The sequence below is a fragment of the Nematostella vectensis genome, chromosome 2 (assembly GCF_932526225.1).
Source record: "Nematostella vectensis chromosome 2, jaNemVect1.1, whole genome shotgun sequence".
Lineage (NCBI taxonomy): Eukaryota > Metazoa > Cnidaria > Anthozoa > Actiniaria > Edwardsiidae > Nematostella > Nematostella vectensis.
Genome location: NC_064035.1, coordinates 8,387,090 through 8,410,117, shown reverse-complemented (window position 1 = coordinate 8,410,117; position 23,028 = coordinate 8,387,090). Strand labels below are relative to the sequence as shown.

The 23,028-nt window shown below is 42.9% G+C and overlaps 1 protein-coding gene across 1 annotated transcript; it reads left to right on the top strand.

Moving 5' to 3' along the window:
• The first annotated feature begins 46 nt into the window (after positions 1–46).
• Positions 47–18,742, top strand: LOC5500763 (collagen alpha-3(VI) chain). Its single transcript, XM_048723569.1, has 20 exons — positions 47–538; positions 1,334–1,900; positions 2,305–2,904; positions 4,632–5,186; positions 5,742–6,022; positions 6,661–6,970; positions 7,139–7,708; positions 8,055–8,283; positions 8,500–8,695; positions 8,825–8,972; positions 9,242–9,639; positions 10,150–10,333; positions 12,583–13,179; positions 13,377–13,717; positions 14,235–14,469; positions 14,767–14,939; positions 15,132–15,534; positions 16,225–16,764; positions 17,122–17,712; positions 17,854–18,742. The coding sequence occupies exons 1-20, from the start codon at positions 472–474 to the stop codon at positions 18,462–18,464; spliced, it is 7,596 nt and encodes a 2,531-aa protein (XP_048579526.1). The 5' UTR covers positions 47–471; the 3' UTR covers positions 18,465–18,742.
• The last annotated feature ends 4,286 nt before the right edge of the window (positions 18,743–23,028 follow it).

Sequence of the window (23,028 nt, the reverse complement as noted above, 5' to 3'; positions counted from 1 at the left end):
GTGTCTGGAATATTTCTTTGCTTTAAAACCTGCGATAAGCGTAGCTCGTGGATCTCTATCGTACATCATAGTAGCCATTGCATGACTTAACGTCGGAGCCTTAGGAGAAAAAGGTTTCGCACAACAATCTATTATCCGGTTAACTCCGCCCCAAAAAAAACAAGGAATTCAGTAAGTGGTTCCGAGCGGTGTTTATAACTTAGCGCGCACAGAAAGAAGCACCTCAAAAACGACATATCAGCCTTGTGAGATATTTTACTTGGTATTTATCAACGTGGTGTTTGCTTAACCTTTATACCCTAGGACTTTGTGATATCTTTTGGTTGCAAAGGTACAACGAGCAAAACATCTTTAACAGCAGGACATCCAAAACCTCAACTTGACTTAGTGGCTTTACTCTACCTAATTCAGTTGTTATACGTAGACTTGGGTGAGCTGGTAGTCTAATGATGGGTAGCTGTTGAGTGCATCATGGCCTTCGTCAACTCTCGTCTACCTTTCGTCCCTCTTCTGCTGAACGTGCTTGTATTCTCGTGGGGTAAGTGTGTTATTCGTAAAGTCTGTAAAGAGTTTGGTTGCTAGAGTGCTTTGTTTTAGTGCCTCCGGGAGCTTTTCATTAAAACATAATTAAAGGTTGTGTAGACCTATACACAGCATTGCGTTTATTTTCGCCATCATCTACTACATTTACACTAAGAAATCGCGTATACTTTATTTTCAACCGCAGGTTCGATTTATTTTGTACTCTATGCATGATATCAGGAAAGACATGAGAACGGGGCCCGCCGCGGGAAGGATATTGTCGGCGTTCTTTTGCGCAGAAAAAAAGTTACGCACAGTACTTAAATTAACTCAATCTAGCCAAGAGCTACTATACGATAGTCGTGCCGGAATAGCTGCCGTATCAAATATTAGAATTTAGAGAGTGTCACCGTGCAGTGTTGTGGGTAAAATGTAATTTACTGTTAAGCTTTTGTTTGTTTTAAACCGACAAAGTTTACGTGTGAAATCCGGCAATATCTGCATGACCTTGCTGGCTTAAGGCACTCGATGGGAAGTTATCTAATCGTATTCGAGGCATTCTTTATCACATGTTTGTATTTTTTAGTAGAGGTATCGGCTGGCTTAGCGGTAAGCAAATAAAAAGATACGAGTGTACGATTACGTAGTGGGTGTGTATATGTACGTGCTTGATATCCTTTCAGACGATTAAACTACTCAGATATGAGTTTGTAGAAAAGTTGATTTAATAGTTAGAATGGTATCTCAGAGCCTGAAAATTATGATGCCTGATGATTTTGAATACTGTAATCTTTCCATCCTTTTATTGTAGCTAAAAGCGAGTGTATGTCTCCTGTCGATGTGGGGTTTATTGTGCCTTACAGTGAAAACAAAGACAATCTCAACAATGCGAAAGCTTTCATAGCCACATCATCGAGTCTGATTTGTCTTCTCAACCCGAACGCACGTGTGGCGATAATAACATACGGATCCAAACCTCTCAGCTTTGCTGCTGGAGGTTTCCCAAACCCTGCTGGGCTCTTCACCAGAGATACCGGAAGTTCAAGGTGGACGTTAACTTCCCCGACACTTGACACTGCTCTTGAACTAGCACACGACAGACTGTTTAGCGCAAGTGGTGCCGCGCGCAAGAGGGCATTCAAAACACTATTTGTCATCCTAGACGGAGAAATTGCTACTGAGACCCAGAAAAGGCTGAGCGACGTATCTCTCACGTTGCGCCATGCTCGAGTGCGCATTGTCTTGTCCTGTATAGGAGACGAATCTGTTAGACAGATAAGTCATAGTTTTGGTGTTAAAAATGGTGACATCCTTACACTCAAATCGTACGCGGAGCTAACTGAGGTCGTTTCGCTGCCACAAGAAAAGGCCTGTGAAGGTATTTGCTATATTTTTTTTTTGAAAGAATTATGCTTTTGGTCACCAAGAAAAATATAGTCTGTGGGTATTCCTCCTCCATTGTAGCTTTCTTATTTTTTTCATAACCCTTTGCCTAACGTTTAATGCAAAATCATCTTTCTTTGGACAGAGTGGATGTATTGGGGATTCTATTCTAAATAAGAATACTATAAAAATACTGTGGTACCTCCCTTGGTATTGTGTTTGGAGTTTTGTACTTCAATGACTACACTCTGGTAGCTTTAATAGCTATGGCAGCTATGGTATAGCTACGTTTTGTGGCGTTCAACACAAAATATATTTATAGCAAAACCGTACTTTCGTTTTTCAGTTCCAAAGCCCTTTGATCAATGCTTTTACCAAAATCGTACTTTCTTTTTTCAGTTCCAAAGTCCTTTGATCAATGCTTTTACCACGCAGACATAGTCTTTCTAATAGACAACTCCATAAAAGTAGACGAAAAATTATTCCATGTTCAAAAGCGCACCGCAATGGAGCTAGTGAGCGCTATACATGTCTCGCCATCTACCAGTAGGATCGCCGTCATCGCCTATAGTGATACCGTAACGATCCCCATACCATTCAACCAGAAGAACAACGCCGAAGATTTTATAGCTGCCGTTCAAAGCTTGACGCAATCACCGAGTCGGGGTTTGAGTCGCATTGAAGACGGTCTTCTTGCTACTGTGTTCGAAGTATATGGTTACCGTTACAAACCAAGAAAAAACGTACCGAAGATTGCTGTGTTGTTTTCTGTTCGCGGTAACTGGGACACAGATAATTTTGGATTCATTCAGGAGGCGTCAGAAGCGTTAAAGAGAGCGCGGGTTCAGCTGCTTGCTGTAGAGATAGGAAGTGGTGGAGAGAACCCGAGCATATTAGCCTCCGTTGTGGAGAAACCTGGTGACTATGTGAATATGAGCCCTACTAGCGCTCCACAAGATTCACAAAGAAAGATATCAGGACGGCTGTGCGAGCTAATAGGTAAGCAGCCTGGGTAAGTAACTTTTATCAGAAGTTGTATCGATTTTTGTTAGGGACTTTATTATATGAAGACGTCCTGGACTTTTGATAGGGTCTATAGGAAGACGCATCGAGGACGGCGACGGTAGAAAAAAAAATGAGCATTCAGTAGGCCGTACTTGTTAATTTGATAGGTTTCCACCGTTATGAGCCTACAAGTCAGTAGGCCGTACTTGTTAATTTGATAGGTTTCTACCGTTATGCGCCTACAAGTCAGTAGGCCGTACTTGTTAATTTGATAGGTTTCTACCGTTATGCGCCTACAAGTCAGTAGGCCGTACTTGTTAATTTGATAGGTTTCCACCGTTATGCGCCTACAAGTCAGTAGGCCGTACTTGTTAATTTGATAGGTTTCTACCGTTATGCGCCTACAAGTCAGTAGGCCGTACTTGTTAATTTGATAGGTTTCCACCGTTATGCGCCTACAAGTCAGTAGGCCGTACTTGTTAATTTGATAGGTTTCTACCGTTATGCGCCTACAAGTCAGTAGGCCGTACTTGTTAATTTGATAGGTTTCCACCGTTATGCGCCTACAAGTCAGTAGGCCGTACTTGTTAATTTGATAGGTTTCTACCGTTATGCGCCTACAAGTCAGTAGGCCGTACTTGTTAATTTGATAGGTTTCTACCGTTATGAGCCTACAAGTCAGTAGGCCGTACTTGTTAATTTGATAGGTTTCCACCGTTATGCGCCTACAAGTCAGTAGGCCGTACTTGTTAATTTGATAGGTTTCCACCGTTATGCGCCTACAAGTCAGTAGGCCGTACTTGTTAATTTGATAGGTTTCCACCGTTATGCGCCTACAAGTCAGTAGGCCGTACTTGTTAATTTGATAGGTTTCTACCGTTATGCGCCTACAAGTCAGTAGGCCGTACTTGTTAATTTGATAGGTTTCTACCGTTATGCGCCTACAAGTCAGTAGGCCGTACTTGTTAATTTGATAGGTTTCCACCGTTATGCGCCTACAAGTCAGTAGGCCGTACTTGTTAATTTGATAGATTTCCACCGTTATGCGCCTACAAGTCAGTAGGCCGTACTTGTTAATTTGATAGGTTTCCACCGTTATGCGCCTACAAGTCAGTAGGCCGTACTTGTTAATTTGATAGGTTTCTACCGTTATGAGCCTACAAGTCAGTAGGCCGTACTTGTTAATTTGATAGGTCTCTACCGTTATGCGCCTACAAGTCAGTAGGCCGTACTTGTTAATTTGATAGGTTTCCACCGTTATGCGCCTACAAGTCAGTAGGCCGTACTTGTTAATTTGATAGGTTTACCGTTATGCGCCTACAAGTCTCACCGATCTTTGAGGATGTAGACTTCTAGAGTGTAAACTCATCTTTCTCTATTCGCTGTGGTAGGATAACAGTTTCTATAAATTTGCACGTTTTTGGGTATAACGTCTAAGTATTTTTATTATAACTAGTTTGAAATTGATCGCCAAGTTCTTAAAGTGTTTTTCTCGATTACGAAAGCTGTCTCAGATGTTCGTGGTCGCATCTTTAAGTCCACAGGCATGTAACATGCGGGAGACAATTTACCAGCTTATGTTTATTGTGAATCTAACGGTGGCTACGAACCGATGGTTTATTCTGCTATTTCGATGTATTACACGAGTTTGGCCTAGCTTGAGTGTTGTAAAAGTATTTACATGATAAAGTGCTTCAATTCTAACTCTTGCTCTTTTGAAGATACCAAGAAATGCTTCTCGCCGGTGGATATTGTTTTCATCATCGATACATCTTCATCAATTGGCTTACATTTTGAAACTCAAATAAAGTTCGTCAAGGCAGTTTTTGGCATGTTCAAGCATGGACCAAGCCGGATCGCAATCATCACTTACGGTAATGGTGCCCACATCTTTCGTAGACTGAAGGCCTTCAAGCAGAAAGAATTCCTGCAAGAACTTGACTCTTTACTGTATGACCCACATCAGCCAAGAGAGACCTCCATACGCGATGCTGTGGCACTTGGCGAGGAGGTCTTATCGACAGGAGAGGAGTACTCCTCGCGTGTGAAAGTCCTTATAACATTTGTTGACCAGCTTCTTCGCGTAAATGATGGATGGCGGATGAGGGTTACAGAGAGGGGAATCAAGGTGTTTTCAGTTAACCTAAGGAGTAAGGAAAGTACATCAGATAAACCTGAAACGGACACAAGTACGACACATACTGCAGAAGTTGCGTCTCCCGTCGACTTGCCGTTAGTATTGCCACAGTTTTTGAACCTCTTGTGTGATCGTGCAGGTTAGTAGTGTATGATATATATCTACTTTTGATATTGCATTTTGGCTTTTTAAAAAACGTTTATTTTGCTTTGGGATATAAATGGAGTATATAGGTTAGCTGGTATTTTTAACCAAAGGTGATGACCTGTTGCCGACATTTCTAGCTCATATCTAAATAAGATAGTCGAGTATGCAGTACGAGCAATGAGGTGACAGAACCATTATTCCTACATGGTGGACCCCGGTCTTACAGTGAAGCGGTCTGCCGCTCACCAATAGGCTGCTGACAAACAAAGTTTGAGCAGCGCGCCGCCAAAAATTGTGTCCCAGGATAATTACCATGATTTAAAATAGCTATAGGATACTGTTTTGGATTTATTGTAAAATTAAATCATACTGTTTGATTGAAAAAATATACAGGAATACCCATAGAGAACAAAAAAAAATTTAAGGAAAACAGTGCCTTGATGGAATTCGCTCGATATTCTGTTGTACCATAATTTTTACAAATGTAGGGGGTAATTTTATGTTACTAAATAAATAAACCGACTGTATACTCTTTTTAACCACATAGCTCCAAAGGAATGCTTCCTGCCAGTCAACTTAGCCTTTTTAATCGACACGCACTTCTTCAATGAGAATCACCAACAACTGATGTTTGAAACTTTGAAATCATTCATAAAAGAAGTTGCAAAAGGCCTTGGGTTATCCAAAACCTTCAGTCGATTGATGGTGATATACTTCAATCAAGAAGACACATTTCTGGCAATACGCTACAAAGGAATCCGAGATGACAATCACCTGAACGAGGTTATCGACCGTATGGGTTACCCACCCAAGACACAAGGAAGCACTGTAAGTTTTGCAGTTTAGAGCTGAATTAGCCTTGTTTTGTGAGGTTTGCAATATGTTAAAGATGCTAAGATGAAGAAGCACTTAAAGGTTTGCAATAAGAGTAGTAGAGAGAGGGACCAAATTGGCCTGGTTGTGTAAGGTTTACAATATGTTAAAGACAGGAGGAAGAACTATAAGTTCTGCAATTTGAGTAGTAAAGGTGGAAATAGCCTGGCTTTGTAAGGTTTGTGGTATGTTAGAGATGATACATAGACGCGTTTTGTAAGAGGTTTGTGGTATGTTAGAGATGATACATGGAAGAACTTTAAAGTTTTACAATAAGAGTAGTAGAGTAGGGACCGAATTAGCCTGGTTTTGTGAGGTTTGCAATATGTTAAAGATGCTAAAAGAAAGCACTTTACGTTTTGCAATAAGAGTAGTAGAGGAGGGACCGAATTAGCCTGGTTTTGTAAGGTTTGCAATATGTTAAAGATGCTAAAAGGAAGCACCTGTACGTTTTGCAATAAGTGTAGTAGAGGAGGGAGCGAATGAGCCTAGTTGTGTAAGGTTCACAATAATATTTTAAAAATATGAAAATCCTTACCCATATCACGACTCTATTAAATAACAGACTCCCCAAACAACTTGTATTTCTACAGCATCAAGGATCACGGGTACGGTCTGCCCTGGACCTTGCCTTGTCAATCATGTGTGATCCCAGACGGCCAGCCCCTCCAGGCCATATCGTCTTAATGCCGACAAATGACATCGCACACGATGAGGGCTTTGCTAGCACTGGCACGCGCAGTGTACGTTGTCACTTCTCGGTGGTCAACGCATGGTCTGACGTTGACTTGCAACCTTTTAGATCCCTGGTGTCATCAAATCAAGATATTCTCGAGTTGTCACAGGCGGAAGACCTCCCACTCTATGTCCATCGCTTGACAAAGCGAATATGTAGCCTATCTTGTATGTATTTTTCTAAAGTTCACGTGTCTTAATTCGACGTGTCAATTGGAATGCCAACTTGTTCATACATTATGCTGCTCATTACATCATTCAATGCCTAAACAGGTTTTAACTTCACAAAGTCTTGGTTCCATGCTGTTATTACTCATTTGGTTTTTCATTTTACAGCCCCGACGAAATCGCCTCACCCGGCTCACATCGTTTTCGCCGTGCACACTTCTGAGCGCCCACAGAGTAGAAACATAAAAAGGCTGTTGAACTTTGTCGCGGCCATTGGTGCACGCTTTAGCATAGCTCCCGGTGAAAGTCGTGTTGCTCTGATCACCTTTGCCAATGATGCAAATATTATTCTACCATTTAACCACAGCTTATCGGTACATGACTTTACAACAGCCATGGCAAGACAGTTGACAACAGGACACAGATCTCGTTGGAGTCCCGTGCGTGTCGACAAAGTTTTAAAGGCAGCGTCGAATATGTTTGATGACGGAGTTGGTCCATACTCTAGAGTAGTTGTACTCATAACAGATCGCCCTTGGACGAGAAGCACTTACATTTCTAAGGCCGTTGACAAATTACGTGGTCAGGTCAAGATATTTGGAGTAGGGGTCAGACAGGTGCATGCCGATGAGCTAGCCGACTTGGTTGGGAGCAGAGAAGATATTCTTACGAGCCAGTCGTACAGGCTGTTAGAGGGAGCTGGCGTGCCATTCGGTGATACAGTGGTCAAGAAAACAGGTACTTATTTTTTCCAAAAAATGAGAAAAACGACTTAACGAAAATGGCATTTCAAAAAAGGATGCAGTGATGGGAAAGAATTTTCTTTGGGGCTTACACCCTGTTTTCTTCTTCCGCCACATTGTTTCTTATTTTGTTTATTTCCTATTGTAAACCGTAGTATTTTTAAGTGACAAAGCCAATAAACTAAACTAACTAAACAGTTTATATGATTTGACCAGTCTTTGCTTCTACCTCTAGTCCACCCCCCAACACACACAAAAAAATCTAAACAACCTAAAAAAGAATATTTAATAATATGACAATATAATCCCACAAGTGATTTTAGGAAATTCTATTATTCCAGCCCCAAAGAGGTGCTACAAATCTGCAGACATTGCATTTTTACTGGATGCATCTCAGAGCACGAGTGAGACCGACTTTAGAAAACTTAAGTGTTTCCTCGCCTCACTAGTGGATAGTTTTCAATTTGGCCAGATGTTCAGCTTGGCTGGTGTCGTCACGTATGGGGAGACGCCGCACATCAGAACCAGGCTCACCACTGATGTGGCACACATGCTAGGTACCATCAAGAGGTAAGTTGACCGTCAAAGGTGATTTTTTTCTTTTATTTAGCGAACTCTTATACACTACCTTATGCACAGAATTTTGGTGTGAAGGGAGGGGTAAAGAATAACAACAACAAAAAGCAATAAAACTATACTTGGATTAGAAACTATTTAGCGCTCTATACGTTCTTTTTAACGTTATGTTTTAGTAGTTTACTCTTAAGTGTCTTATCTCTATACCAGGTTATCGCGTGAAAAAGGGCGTGGTTCTCTGAGCAGTGCTATCCAACTCGCAGCTACTGAATTCTTTACCATAAAAGGTGGGTCGCGACAGGGACTCGCTAAAATCATCGTAGTGATCACGAATGGCCAAGGCTCGTATGGTGACACGCCCCCTTATAAGCAGGCGGCTTCCCTGCTACAGGACTCCGACATCAAGGTGTGTGATTTTGTCAAAATGCTTCTCTATCAAAATGCTTCTACATCCTTTTTTTCTTCTTCTTCTTCTTTTTGTAGTCTCCCTTTTCATTTTCTAAAAATTTTTATAGTATTAAAACTTTATTACTAGATGCTGGTTGTTGGGGTCGGACGTGGCATCGATCCTGACTACTTCCAGGGCATAGTAGAGAGTGACAAGAGTATTTTTCTGGTGGATTCGATCAACAACCACCATTCAAGGTTGGAGGAAATAACAAATGCTGCTTGCAAATTGTCAGGTAGAAGATATTCTTATGCCGATATTGTGTAACACTGGGACATCCTTATTTCAGGGTTACAACTTTACTAATTCAAAGGGAGATGGTGGCAGAGAATTTACCACATGACATCCACACGAATAAACCTGATGAGGCTACTTATTATTCAAATTTCTCACCTATAACATGCAGTCACCCTGTGTTTTACGGAAACTAGAATCAACAATATGGTTGCGACTTAGTAGATTTTGGTTGAAGTGGAATAGATCCCCATTGTATTTCCTTTCCAGGTTTTATCCGTTGTCCAACTCCTGTCGACTTAGTATTCCTTCTGGACTCTTCTGGAAGTGTTGGGCTTCAAAACTACCAAAAGGAGAAAAACTTCATTAAAGACATCGTCTCGAAACAAAATATTGGCAGAGAGCTCACACGAGTCGGCGTGGTAGTATACAGCCACGAAGCGATAGTTGCTATTAAACTCACAGACTACAGCTCTACTGAAGACTTGAACAAAGCCATCGATGGTATTGACTATTATGGTAAGACAACTAGAATAGACAAAGGACTGATGACCGCTGACCGGATGTTGCTTACCACCGAGGGCGGCAAAAGAGAAGGTGTCCCTGCCATTACGATCTTGATGACAGATGGAAGGCAGACCCAAGACAACGATGCCGTGTCCCCAAGGGTGCGTACTTCTTGTCTTTCTGGAGACTTAGAGTTCCATCTTGAGTCTATTTCTTGCCAAAATCGTATCCACCTCCAAGCGGCATTGTGACTTCCGGAGGGCCGACGGAAACCTCAACCGACAAGAGACAAAAAAATCGATTAGAATCCGCGCTATTTAACAGGCCATCCGTTCTAAATCATCAGTCACATCCTCAAAGAAACTTCCAATAGTCACACTGCTTTTATAACTTTAAAATATTTTTCGCGTTTCCCGTTAAAAATTGTCTGAGATTGTGTACGTAATCGACTGGAAGTTAACTAGTGACAAGGCCCCTTTAAGGTATACCAATGTTTCCATTTTTATAATTCTTTTGTTTAGGAAATAGATCTTAAAGATCAAATATATATACTGAAAGTCGGACGAACGTAATATTTTCCATTCACCCAATTATCTTGCTTTGCTAAATATAGTACTACAAAAAAAAACTCTTGTTTTGCAAACCATAATATGTCTTTTTTTTATTCCCAGATAGCATCTTTACCAATAAAAGAAAAAGGTGTCCAGATTATTGTGGTCGCTATAGGAAGATCACCGAGCGATCGCGAACTGCTTCCTCTCGCTACGACCAAGGAGAACCTTTATAGGGTTGCGACCTTCGAGCAGCTCAGCAAAACGGTGCAGCCACTAAGCATACACATTTGCAAGCAAATTGGTAAGAGCTTGATCAGATGTTCAGCTTACTTAGATGCGCCCGTAAGCAAACTGGTAATAGCCTGATCAGATGTTCAGGTTACTTAGATGCGCCCGTTAGCAAATGGGTACGAGCCTGATCAGATGTTCAGGTTACTTCGATGTGCCCGTAAGCAAATGGGTAAGAGCCTGATCAGATGTTCAGATTACTTAGATGCGCCCGTAAGCAAATTGGCAAGAGCTTGATCAGATGTTCAGGTTACTTAGAACATGCGCTCGTAGGCAAATTGGTAAGAGCTTGATCAGATGTTCAGGTTACTTAGATGGGACCGTAAGCAAATGGGTAAGAGCCTGATCAGATGTTCAGGTTACTTAGAACATGCACCCGTAAGCAAATTGATAAGAGCCTGATCAGATGTTCAGGTTACTTAGATGCGCCCGTAGGCAAATTGGTAAGAGCTTGATCAGATGTTCAGGTTACTTAGAACATGCGCCCGTAGGCAAATTGGTAAGAGCCTGATCAGATGTCCAGGTTACTTAGAACATGCGCCCGTAAGCAAATTGGTAAGAGCCTGATCAGATGTTCAGGTTACTTAGAACATGCGCCCGTAGCAAATTGGTGAGAGCCTGATCAGATGTTCAGCTTACATAGAACATGCGCCCGTAGGCAAATTGGTAAGAGCCTGATCAGATGTTCAGGTTACTTAGAACTTGCGCCCGTAAGCAAATTGGTAAGAGCTTGATCAGATGTTCAGCTTACTTAGGACATGCGCCCGTAAGCAAATTGGTAAAAGCCTGATCAGGTGTTCAGGTTATCTAGATGCGCCCGTAAGCAAATTGGTAAGAGCCTGATCAGATGTTCAGGTTATATAGATGCGCCCGTAAGCAAATTGGTAAGAGCCTGATCAGATGTTCAGGTTACTTAGATGCGCCCGTAAGCAAATTGGTAAGAGCCTGATCAGATGTTCAGGTTACTTAGATGCACCCGTAAGCAAATTGGTAAGAGCCTTACCAGATGTTCAGGTTACTTAGATGCGCCCGTAAGCAAATTGGTAAGAGCTTGATCAGATGTTCAGGTTACTTAGATGCGCCCGTTAGCAAATTGGTAAAAGCCTGATCAGATGTTCAGGTTACTTAGAACATGCACCCGTAGGCAAATTGGTAAGAGCCTGATCAGATGTTCAGCTTACTTAGAACATGCGCCCGTAAGCAAATTGGTAAGAGCCTGATCAGATGTTCAGGTTACTTAGATGCACCCGTAAGCAAATTGGTAAGAACCTTACCAGATGTTCAGGTTACTTAGATGCGCCCGTAAGCAAATTGGTAAGAGCTTGATCAGATGTTCAGGTTACTTAGATGCGCCCGTAAGCAAATTGGTAAGAGTCTGATCAGATGTTCAGGTTACTTAGATGCGCCCGTAAGCAAATTGGTAAGAGCCTGATCAGATGTTCAGGTTATATAGATGCGCCCGTAAGCAAATTGGTAAGAGCTTGATCAGATGTTCAGGTTACTTAGAACATGCGCCTGTAGGCAAATTGGTAAGAGCCTGATCAGATGGTCAGGTTATATAGATGCGCCCGTAAGCAAATTGGTAAGAGCCTGATCAGATGTTCAGGTTACTTAGAACATGCGCCCGTAGGCAAATTGGTAAGAGCCTGATCAGATGTTCAGCTTCCTTAGAACATGCGCCCGTAAGCAAATTGGTAAGAGCCTGATCAGATGTTCAGCTTACTTAGAACATGCGCCCGTAAGCAAATTGGTAAGAGCTTGATCAGATGTTCAGGTTACTTAGATGCGCCCGTAAGCAAATTGGCAAGAGCCTGATCAGATGTTCAGGTTATATAGATGCGCCCGTAAGCAAATTGGTAAGAGCCTGATCAGATGTTCAGGTTACTTAGATGCGCCCGTAAGCAAATTGGTAAGAGCTTGATCAGATGTTCAGGTTACTTAGATGCGCCCGTAAGCAAAATGGCCAGGATGCAAAATACTCGACGTGAAGGCAAGTAGGGGCGTGACCCTGTGCCCCTGACAATATTTTCTTTATGTTTTTGTATATGGTGTCCCCCCATGCTACAAAACTGAATAATAACATGTGTTTTATTAGCTTCTTTGTCATGTGTGAAAATAGAACTGTTATCAAACAGTAAAAATATAGAGAATTCTAAAAAACGGAACTTCCAGGTTATGCTGCTTTAGGATATAGCTATATAGCTATACCGGTGTTCAGGCGTCGATTCCCATAATAAGTTCTTTATTTCATTTCGATTTTAGATCCAAAGTTGTGCGACATTCCTACGGATGTTGTTTTCACGGTGGACGCGTCTGATGCCATCTCTCTTGACGAACTTGATCAAGTCAAGCTATTTTTAAAGCGAAGCGCTCTTTCCATCGGTATCGGTGTAAGCAACCGCGTAGGTGTGATATCATTTGGCCAATCTGCCACTGTAGTCTCGACCCTTGGAAAAAGTTCCTCTTTATTTGAGTTTTCACAAATACTTGACGCCAACCTGGTCCATCAAGGTGGCAATTATAGATTTGAACAAGCTTTGGAGCTTGCCAAGAAGATGTTTTTTCTTAAAGATGGTGATCCATTCAGCGCTATTGCGCCCAGGAGGATATGTGTAGTTACGGTCCATGGCAACCAGTATGAGAGCACGGACTACGAAGCGCTGGAGAGAAACCTACGGCTTCTGAGGCAGTACAACATTCAAGTCGTCGTGCTTGGAATTGGGAGAATTCATGCTGCGGACATTCTCGAGAGTTTCTTTCAAGATCAAGATGACGTCCTGTTCGCTACGTCATTCAGTGGATTGTCGGCGCAAGTGGACAGATTGACCAAGCGCGTTTGTAGGGAATCTAAAACCCGAGGTAAGGCTAGGTCCAAACGGCGTGTCATCGATGAGCCGTTTCTATGTAAATGATAGTAAAATGAATCAATCCGATTGTCTCAAACCCATTTTCAGGCCTGCTAAATTTGACTGGAACTATAACAGTGGTTGAGTTATCAGTCTACCTGCCTTTGCTCTTAAAGCTCAAGCTCTAATACCTCATTTTTAATTCCTTAGAGGAAAGTAATCCTACAGGAATGGCGGACATCGGCTTCGCGGTCGATACGTCCTCAGACGTCTCCTACCACTGTATTCAGAAGCAGCTTTCGTTTATCAAACGGCTTGCGGCACGACTCAACGTATCCCCGCAGCAGAGCCACTTTGCTCTTATCTCATACAGTAGTTTTGGGAGAGTTTTGGCTGGTTTTAGTGATGAGCAGTCGATGCGAGCAATAGACGTGGCTGCTAATAACTTGACTGAATCGTACGAGGGAGGGGGGCGTCGTGTTGACCGCGCCCTTCGAGCCGCTAACGATGTGTTTCGCGCAGACAGAGGGTTAAGGAATTATGTGCCAAAGGTAATGGAAGTTTCGTTTTCACCGTTTTTCCTTTTTCACGTGCTCTTTTGACTACTCCAATTGGGTGTCTGATACTGGTATTTTACGGGCCCTGAAACCCTGTCTCAGAGCTTTACGATCCCTCGGTCTCTGGAGTACTCAAGCTAGCTACGTTTTAATATTTGAAACTAGGGTATTTCCCTAGTCAGTCTACGAGATGGAGAATGATGCGATATGGATATCTTCGAAAATGGATATGATGCGACTGTTTAAATCGATATAGAATATTTATTTAATATACAGAACATAATTACATATCACTGTTGAAGGGAATCTATGCTCCCGACTTGCTTAGTACGCATTTTACCAATTCAGGCTAGTTAGGACGAGAAACTCTTAAAAACCTCTCGTCCTATGGGCCTATTGTTATCCTTGGTAAAGGTTCTGGTTCGCCTTATTGGGGTCTCGTCTTATAATCTTTGATAAATATTCTTTTTTACCTCATTTGGGTCTTGTCTTATTGGTATCTTTGATTTAGTTTCTAGTGCACCTTATTGGGGGCAAGCAATCATCAGGACCCGCTGCACGCAAGCGAGTTTCGTCCACCCTCACCAGCCCAGAAATTCTCACGATCATCGTGTCATTTGGTAACATGGAGAAACACGAACTTCTCTCACTCGCAAAGAACCACGACGATCCTATACTCTCGTCTTCGTGCAAGTCTCTAGGTGACGAAGCGGACAGATTAGCAAGCAAGCTTAATATGCTAATGGGTGGGTGAACATTAGAGTAGTGTAGTGAAAACAATAGCGATTCACTGAATTCTGGAATAATTATCTTCAAATTGGCACACTTCGTTCTGGCAAAAGGTCAGACTGATTTATAGAAACTTTCTTTCCGAATGCACACAGAAAACCACCTTCTTAACTCTCACCGAAGGAGACATCTGCAGTCGAACTCGTCTCGTCACATGGGCATGGTCCGGACCCCACGGAACCCCCTTTTGGCACGCAGTTATAAAGGCCCAATCTGTAGGTTGAATACGTAATTTATGTTAACAACTCTTCCAGAGACCAAGCCATGTGAGGAGCCAATGGACATCGCCTTTCTTGTGGACTCGTCTGGAAGTGTGGGGAAGGCGAATTTCGAGTTGCAGAAGCGATTTATCACTGATTTCGTAGGAAACGTCTACAGGGATGGGGCAGTCCAGGCGGCGGTCATTACATACAGTGACACTGCTAAGGTACATCCATTTAGGCAGAACAGAAAATTATACGCGATTGCACGATTGTTGGAAATTTAAATTTAATCAAATTGACTTTTTGCAATAAGGTTTTTAAGTAATAGACGTAAACGGGCAGCTAACAACAAGCTCCTTTTTCAGTCCCTTAGGGTGTCCGCCAACACGTGAATAATGACATGAATTGTCCTACAGGTTGAGATCCCCTTGTCAAGTCTAGACGAGGTCTCCTTCCCACAAAGACTCGGCAATATCACATACAAGGGGTACGGTACACGAATGGACCTGGCCTTGGGCGTTGCTAGCGACCAGGTCTTCACGGTAGCCGCTGGTTCCCGCCCATATTTACCACGTGTATTAGTGCTACTTACAGACGGCAGACAGACACGTGCTCCTGGCTACAAGCCCCTCAAGACCGCCGTCCGCCCCTTGAAGAAGAAGCAGGTGAAGACACTAGCCGTTGGAGTAGGGCGTGGAATTGACGCACGGGAGCTAAGAGAGCTTGTTGATCATGATGATGACATGGTAATGGTGTCCGACTTTGATGACCTCATGACAGCTGTTTACCCGCTACATACCAAATCGAGAGAAATTACCAGTAAGTGTTAAAGGCTAAAAAATAGTTTTATTCTGGTATCCGGTCAACTCCAGCGCCAACTTGCTCCCACTCCTGGTAAACTCGCCAACGTTGGCGAGTTAACAAATGGTGGTGGCGAGTTGACATGCTTCGATAAAATGTAAAGTTTGGTTAGCAGTTTTTTTAAAAATGTTAAAAAATTCAAAAAACATACGAATTTCAACTTCATAAATTTATAAGAAGAAGCCTTTATTCGACAAGACTCGGCACAAACATTCGCATTACTTCAATACATTACAAGCCCCTACGTAACATACGTGACTATGACCCTGCGCCACTTACACTGATTTATGTACTCATTTCAAATAAAATTGAGCTCGGGATGTCCATGAGTCGTAACCCACAATGCTTTATGGGTATCAAATGAATTAGCAAATAAGCGCGAATAAAAACAAATCCAGGTTATGAAAGTTGTAGTTTCGTATTTGTATGTAAACACATGCATTGTTTTCGAAGAACAGGATTCAGACATTTATACGGAGCCATTGCGGGTTGCGACACATGGATTCTCAAGTGCAAATTTTATTTGAAATAGGTGTATAATGTGACCAAAATTCCCAGTTGCCCCAATCAGAGAGTGGTGCAATGACGATCTTGCATTATCATAGATACAGTAAGCAGAAAATCAATCTAATTACTTAACTTGTTTAGGCTTTGATGTGTGCGCACTGCCGTTGGACATCTCTTTCGTGATTGGATCAGAAGTCGCCATCAGCGAGTCGGAGTTTGGTAAAATTAAAGCCTTTCTCAGGGGTGTTACCAGAAGGTTCACCATCTCCCCACATGACACCACGGTCAGCGTGGTCATGATGACGGCATTATCCCCCCTCTTGCTTCAAACTAACCATTCCACAACAAACGCGGCGTTCTCCCAAGCAATCGAGAGTCTCGTATATACCAAAGGGCCTGTTGGTTTAAAAGATGGGGTTTCTAAAGCCTCAGGACTGCTACTCGATAGTGAGATTACAAGGCGGGACGTCCCGAAGGTGATTATCGCCGTAACGAGTGCTATGATTGGCGAGGCGGATCAAACATCGTTACCACCTGTTAACGGTATAGAATTGATAACAGTTCGGATAGCACGAGATTTTACAGGTCGAGAAGACAACGACGGAGTAATGTCATGCAAGTCTTACCAGGAATTGCCTTGGAGGGCAAATGAAGTGGCTACTGAAGCGTGTAAGCTGACAGGTAAGGAAGCGCCTCGGGTCTCGTTTTTTTATTATGGCTCACTGTTCAGGTGGTCCCTAGGGACATTTTGCATGATGTCTATTGTTTATAAAGCCGCCGTATTATGTAGGTAGGGGTAGTGGTGGGTGGGAAGGGGGATCCGCAGACATAGATATTCTGCATAAATATCTAGGATTTGCCTAGAATAAAGGCAAAGCCCCTATGCGCTCAACCTCAGCAACGTACCTGCATTGTCAACACTATGGATCACTCCTGAAGTTCGTCCAAATACAGGCATAGTATTAGATATTGATTCGGCTTCAAAGAGTATTGCTTTGTTATTCCGATATACCACTAATAATAGATTTCTTAACTCAGAGACTCAAAAATGCGAGAATACAATCGACCTCGGGATAATTCTCGATAGTTCCGCTCCATCCCCACAAGATTCAGACAGACTCAAATCCTTCATCACGCATCTCATCAATTCACTCTCACCTCCCCTGACGGGCACTAGGATTGGCCTGATAGTCAACAACACTCTACCAGTATTACACGGTGGGTTTACCGAGCCAACTAATATGGGAACGCTACAAGCCGTCCTCAAGGGGATTAAGTACAATGTCGGCGGCTATCGTCTGGACGAGGCGTTAGACATGGCAACCTCCCGCTTACTCGACGGTACCGCCATCCCTCGCAGCACCAGGCGTCTTATTCCTAAAGCTATTATTTGTATCATGGACGCAAGCAAAGCTATACAGACCGCGGTACAGGCCCTTCGTAGCTCCGTGAGGCCGCTTCACGATGCTGGGGTACATGTGTTTGTCGTCAGCGTTGGTGCCTCTAAAGACCCTAAGAACCTCATTGCATCGTTGCTGACGAGGAAAAGACATCAGTACACCGCGCCCTTGTATTCAGACCTGGTAACTAAAGTGGGAAGCATCTCAAGAGATTTGTGTCTCATAGGAGGTAAGCGACCATCAAAATGTATCATGTCTTGAGGAAGTCAACGGTTTTGCTGTTGTTTTGGTGTGTGGAATGTTTATTGTTGAAACTATACGCTTGAGATCTTTTCAAGCGCTGTGTTACTAACCATTTCTCACATGATAGATTACCCACGATGTCCCGTTGCCGTGGTCGACATCTGTTTTATTCTGGATGCGTCTGGTAGCGTCTCTCCCATCGACTTTAAACAACAGAAGGCCTTTGTCAAGGCGCTTGCCAAAACATTCCTCATTTCGCCCGAGAAAACGCGTGTAGCAATCCTATCTTTCAGTACCATCGCGAAGCTTAACATCAAGCTAACCGACTTTTATGACTATAAGGCTTTGACAAAAGCCGTGGATAAGATCCCATATATGGGATTTACCACTCGTATTGACCGGGCTCTGCTCACTGCTGCCACCAGGGTGTTTGAATACCGATCGGGGATGAGGGTGAACTCCAAGCGGGTGCTCGTGTTGCTCACGGACGGGCAGCAGTCAAGGTCAAGGTCAAGGTCTCGACACGCCCTACCACCCAGACACGCGGAGGACATGTTAAGGCGAAGAGATGTCCGGGTTTTTGCGCTCGGGATAGGCGATGCCGTCCGTAAGCGAGAGCTACGCACTATAGTCAAACATCCTGATGACTTATATATGGTGCCTTCTTTTGAAGACCTTAGCGCCATCGGACGGCAGTTGGCGAGTGTGGTGTGTAGTTACGTTAAACCAATGTCGTGAGTGCAGTTGGGCAGAGTTTTTTTTTTTGGATCATGCATTATTTAAAATACTATGGTTTCTAAGGTGATCGAATCTGTGCGTTATATACTGTACACCCAAATACTCAGTTCATGCACAAAAACAAGTACAAAATTTTTCTTAGGCTTATATATTCAACAATTAGACTACGATTTCGAGTCAATAGATAGTCTCGCGCAGCCTTGAAAACGAGTAGTCTAATTGTTTTAGTATAAATCCACTCACATACTCTTTTAAATAAATGACGATTTTAATATGAATTCTCAGGAATAAATAACCGCTTTAGTCGCCGCTTTTTCGCAACTCAGTATCTATGGCTCAATAGATATTGAGGAGTACGGGAGCCAATCAAATTGCGTGATAGTATTCGTAGTAGTATGGTGAGCGCGCACCTCCACCTCCCCCCCCCCCCTTTTAGAGGCAAAAAAGTGATTTGGTTAATTGAACAACTCGTTTTGCTCTCCTACGACCCTTCTAGAATCCTCATATTTTCCCGTGTAAATCCCCGGCTGAATACTTTCCGCAATGTAGTATTAGCAGTAGTATTTACAAGCTTACCCCCGATATTTTCAAAAATTATAAGGATATGACCAGAAGGGGCGTGGCTGCGCCCAGTTTTCTTAATTTTTCTGTATCGTGCCCCCCTAATATTTCGCTACGGCTCTGTCTAGTCATTACATATATTTGCACTTAACTCAAGAAACTATCGCTGGTCTAAGGAATTAAGGACAGCGTTCAGGAAGGAAAACCATAAAATATGAGCTTTTTACTTCCAGATCCTAAAAAAGTTTTTTTTATACGAACGTCTAAATTTCAGTTGAGTCTGGGCCGTTCTTGTTTATGGAGCAATTTAAGGCTGAAGGCTGATTCTTAACGATGTTCTTAAATTTTAGTGTATATCAGAATATAATACCCAATGAATTATTAGGAAGATGTTCAATAGCAATAAATACTTTGAACACAAATTTGATTCTGCATTTTGATAACTCTTCAGACTAACAACGCAATATTTTGCTGCTATCTGAGCCTCGGCATGTTCTTAAAATTGGTGAAATCACAGGCTGGATGTTCTTATAAAAAAGGTTTTTATAGAAAAAAAAGAGTGTACTTAATTTGCTTGGGTACAAAATTAATTCATAGCAGATGGAATAAGGAATCAAATGTTCGCTCGTGAAAATTATCGTTACCAAAGGTTGAGAAATAAAACAATTCGTTTTTAGAATAAATTTTAAAAATCGTTTGTCTCGCGGTGTTGTTTTTGGGGTAAACCTTGTATGAAATACAGAAGGAGGACAAGAACTATATAGAAAAAGATGTTAAGTCTAAAGGGGGTGTGTGTATTTTACCAACGATGGTCTTGTTCGGCGGGTAAAACCAAGGGGGGGCACTCTTGCTCACCACACCCATAGCACAGGTTGTTACACTTGTGATTTTTCCGATCGTACCCCTTTTGGCATCTCGTACAATAATAGCATCGACCAAGCATCCCTGGCATGCTATTGATATAGTTGAAATGTTCCTTGGCGTAGTAGAGGTAGAGCCTGTACTCAGAAGTAGGTAAGTTTCCGGAAAAGATCACCGTGTTCGCGTGTTCTCTAGACACCACATTAATATTAAAGCCACGCGGAAATACCACACCGTCCCTCAGGGACTCCCGCGTCGCGATGCAGTGCTCGAGCGCGTTCCGTCTGCAAGGGAAGCTTGGCTCCCCCAGCTTTTGGGTTGTACAGCTTAACATAGTCAGGAACCTCCGTGAGATGAGCATTCCGATCACGATAGCTCGAGCCGCGCACAGTTCTTCGTGATTCTTAACGCGAGTGATGCTCCTTTTTCCCTTACGCCATGTCTCTAAATCTCCCGTATCCAGGGTAGAGGAATTCTTCTTATACTTTGACCGTTTCCCAGCCCCATAAGGCACGTGCGTGTACATGGAGATGGAAATTTCCTTGCAACACAAACTGCTCGTTAGATTGCACTTCGGTTTCAACGACTCCCATAATGCGCTGAGGGGTAAGTTGATGACGGCCCATAAACGGCAAAGCAATGGGATTCTTGAGAGCAGTGGCATCGAGGGTGATGCGAGCGTAATCGTGCTTTTGTATTCCCTTTAGCGTATCGTCGAGGACACGATCTAACACCAGTTCCACATCCCCCAAAGCCTCCTTCATAGTATCACGAGTAGGAAGATTTACCGACAGTTCGTAATCGGTACAGTCGGTACGCATTTTGGTAGAATGTCGGGTAGTCACTTGACGTAAATCATACGTGACATCCTCCTTCTCCCTCTCCTCCTCTTCCTCGTCATCACTATCAAGGGGGCGTTTTCTCCCGCGTCCTTCTTGTTGTTGTTGTTGTTGTTGTTGTACCCCGGAAGGACCAGGTTCGTCCAAAAAAGGAACTTCAAACGAAATCTTCTCACCCTCCCCCAATAATAATAATAGTCAAACAATTCATCAAAGGAGCTAAATTGAGGTAAGTCCGACTAAATTGAGGTGAGTCCTTCTTCTTCTTCTTCTTGGTCAGGTAACACTTCTAACAATTTGGCTAGCCACTCATCATCATAAGCCATGACGAAGACCGCCAAGAACAACTGAAATGCTAATGAAAACGCATCCTTCCATAGAAGGATAGGGAAGGGTAAAGAAAATAAGCCTTGACATCATCAGTATGACGTCTCCCGTTTACCAGGCCTTTGATTGATCAATACAATCTTTAGCCAATCAGAGGCGTTCCTGATGATCTCATCGATACACGTGACCTACTTGAAGGTCTATAAAAGACGACGACGAGCCGAGCCACTTCACAGTCAGACCAAGACTCAAAAACAACAAAGAAATAATAATAATAAATATAATAATAACAGCAACAATAATAAAAAGAAAAATGGCAGAACCAATTGAATGCGTTATATGCAAAGATGATGATAAAGTCATGGAAATAATAACATGCTGTAAGCAATATCCACGACAAGTGCTTAAGGGAGTAGTATAGGGCACAACAATACAGAGGAGTGTAACCAACGTGCCCACATTGTAGAAAGGAAGTACGACAACCACCATCACGGGCTGGGAAAAGAATAACCATCACCATCACTAACTAAACTACAGAGATGGGTGGGGAATAGAACCCTGGATGTTAGCGGCGGTACCACACCCAGATACAGGAACAATTAACTTCAGCACTGTGGAAAGAAGAAGATGAAATAGACTTTTTAAAAGAATTTTTTATTTAAATTATTTAGTACCTTAATACAATGGTTAATAATAATGTAAAACGTTTATAACAAAGGAAATGTCTCTTTTTTTCTAAGAAAATGGGGTGAGGGGTGAAGGGGCTTCCCCTACATTTTGACGCGCAATGTCTCTGGGCACACCCCAAACTTGATTCTCCCTTCCCCGCAACAATCCAGGCAACTCGTTCTTCTGAAGCATCTTTAAAATATCCGTGGGAGACAGACAGTCCAACAGAACTTGAATATAAGATTTCCAATAACCTTGCACAGCAAGCCCGAGCCTATTACTCAGGTTTTGCAGTCCCTCCCATATCAATTCAATACTCCCATTCAGGGTAGCTCTTGCCTTATAAAAGGCCTTCTTCCACAGTTCATGGTCTCGGTGCACAAAGGGATCCCACTCAACCGTCAAGTCAAGAATCAACGATTCCGCATAATGACTCACGACATGCATGACGTTATAAGTATCAATCACATTGTAAGTAGTCTAAGGTTCGTCAAGCTCATTATAAGATTCCATGGACTCCTCCTCCTCGCTAGGGTCACTCTCGACGACAACTAATTTCTTCGCCTTCGGTATCACCTCCACTACTTCTGGCATCTCCTCCGTCGCTTCCTCGTCCTCCTCCTCTACATCCTCCTCCTCCGCGTCTTCTTCTTTGCGCGGGGGAACTGGGACGCTTACGTTTACGCAGGTTGTAGGGAGCTTCTTGCCTTTGCCCTTGCCCTTGACCTTCTTCTTAGAGGGTGGTGTCCATAGTGACACTGCCTTCTTCTTCTTTGCTTCCTTCGGGGGCTCCGCTCACACAAACCGGTCGCATGTCTTGTTTGGAAGCCTCACGTCACAGGTAAAATACACACGACCGCTGGAAAACTGACCGCGGCTCACTCCAACACGGCAAATGAGGTTATGTTCACACACAGGAAAATCGGTAACGTCAACTCCTTGATGGCCTCTCTCACTGCTTCGGCCTCGTCTTGATTGAAATAAAAGCCACACCCTATCTGATCTTTTTAAATATCCACAGGAGTACCGCACTTTAAGGCAGACCCAACTTTTTTCACCTCCGCGTTACAAAAACACTTCATCATCAACAAACAAAGCAGCAATGTTCTTCGCTTCAAAAATTTCCATCTTATATATCCTTTTCATGGTATCCCATAATATTGTCCAACCGTGACGTCATTTCCGCCCCTTAAAATCCGACCAATCACAGCACGCCATTCTGTGACGTCACTTCCTCCCCTTATATTCGGACCAATCACAGCACGCCATTTTCAGCAGCCAATCAGAACGCGCCACGACCTCACGGT

Excerpts from the sequence above, each read along its gene's own strand:
- LOC5500763 (XM_048723569.1), top strand. The coding sequence starts at position 472 with ATGGCCTTCGTCAACTCTCGTCTACCTTTCGTCCCTCTTCTGCTGAAC. Across the intron at positions 5,187-5,741 it reads CCTCTTGTGTGATCGTGCAG|CTCCAAAGGAATGCTTCCTG; the intron begins GTTAGTAGTGTA and ends TTAACCACATAG. Across the intron at positions 16,765-17,121 it reads TGAAGCGTGTAAGCTGACAG|AGACTCAAAAATGCGAGAAT; the intron begins GTAAGGAAGCGC and ends TTCTTAACTCAG.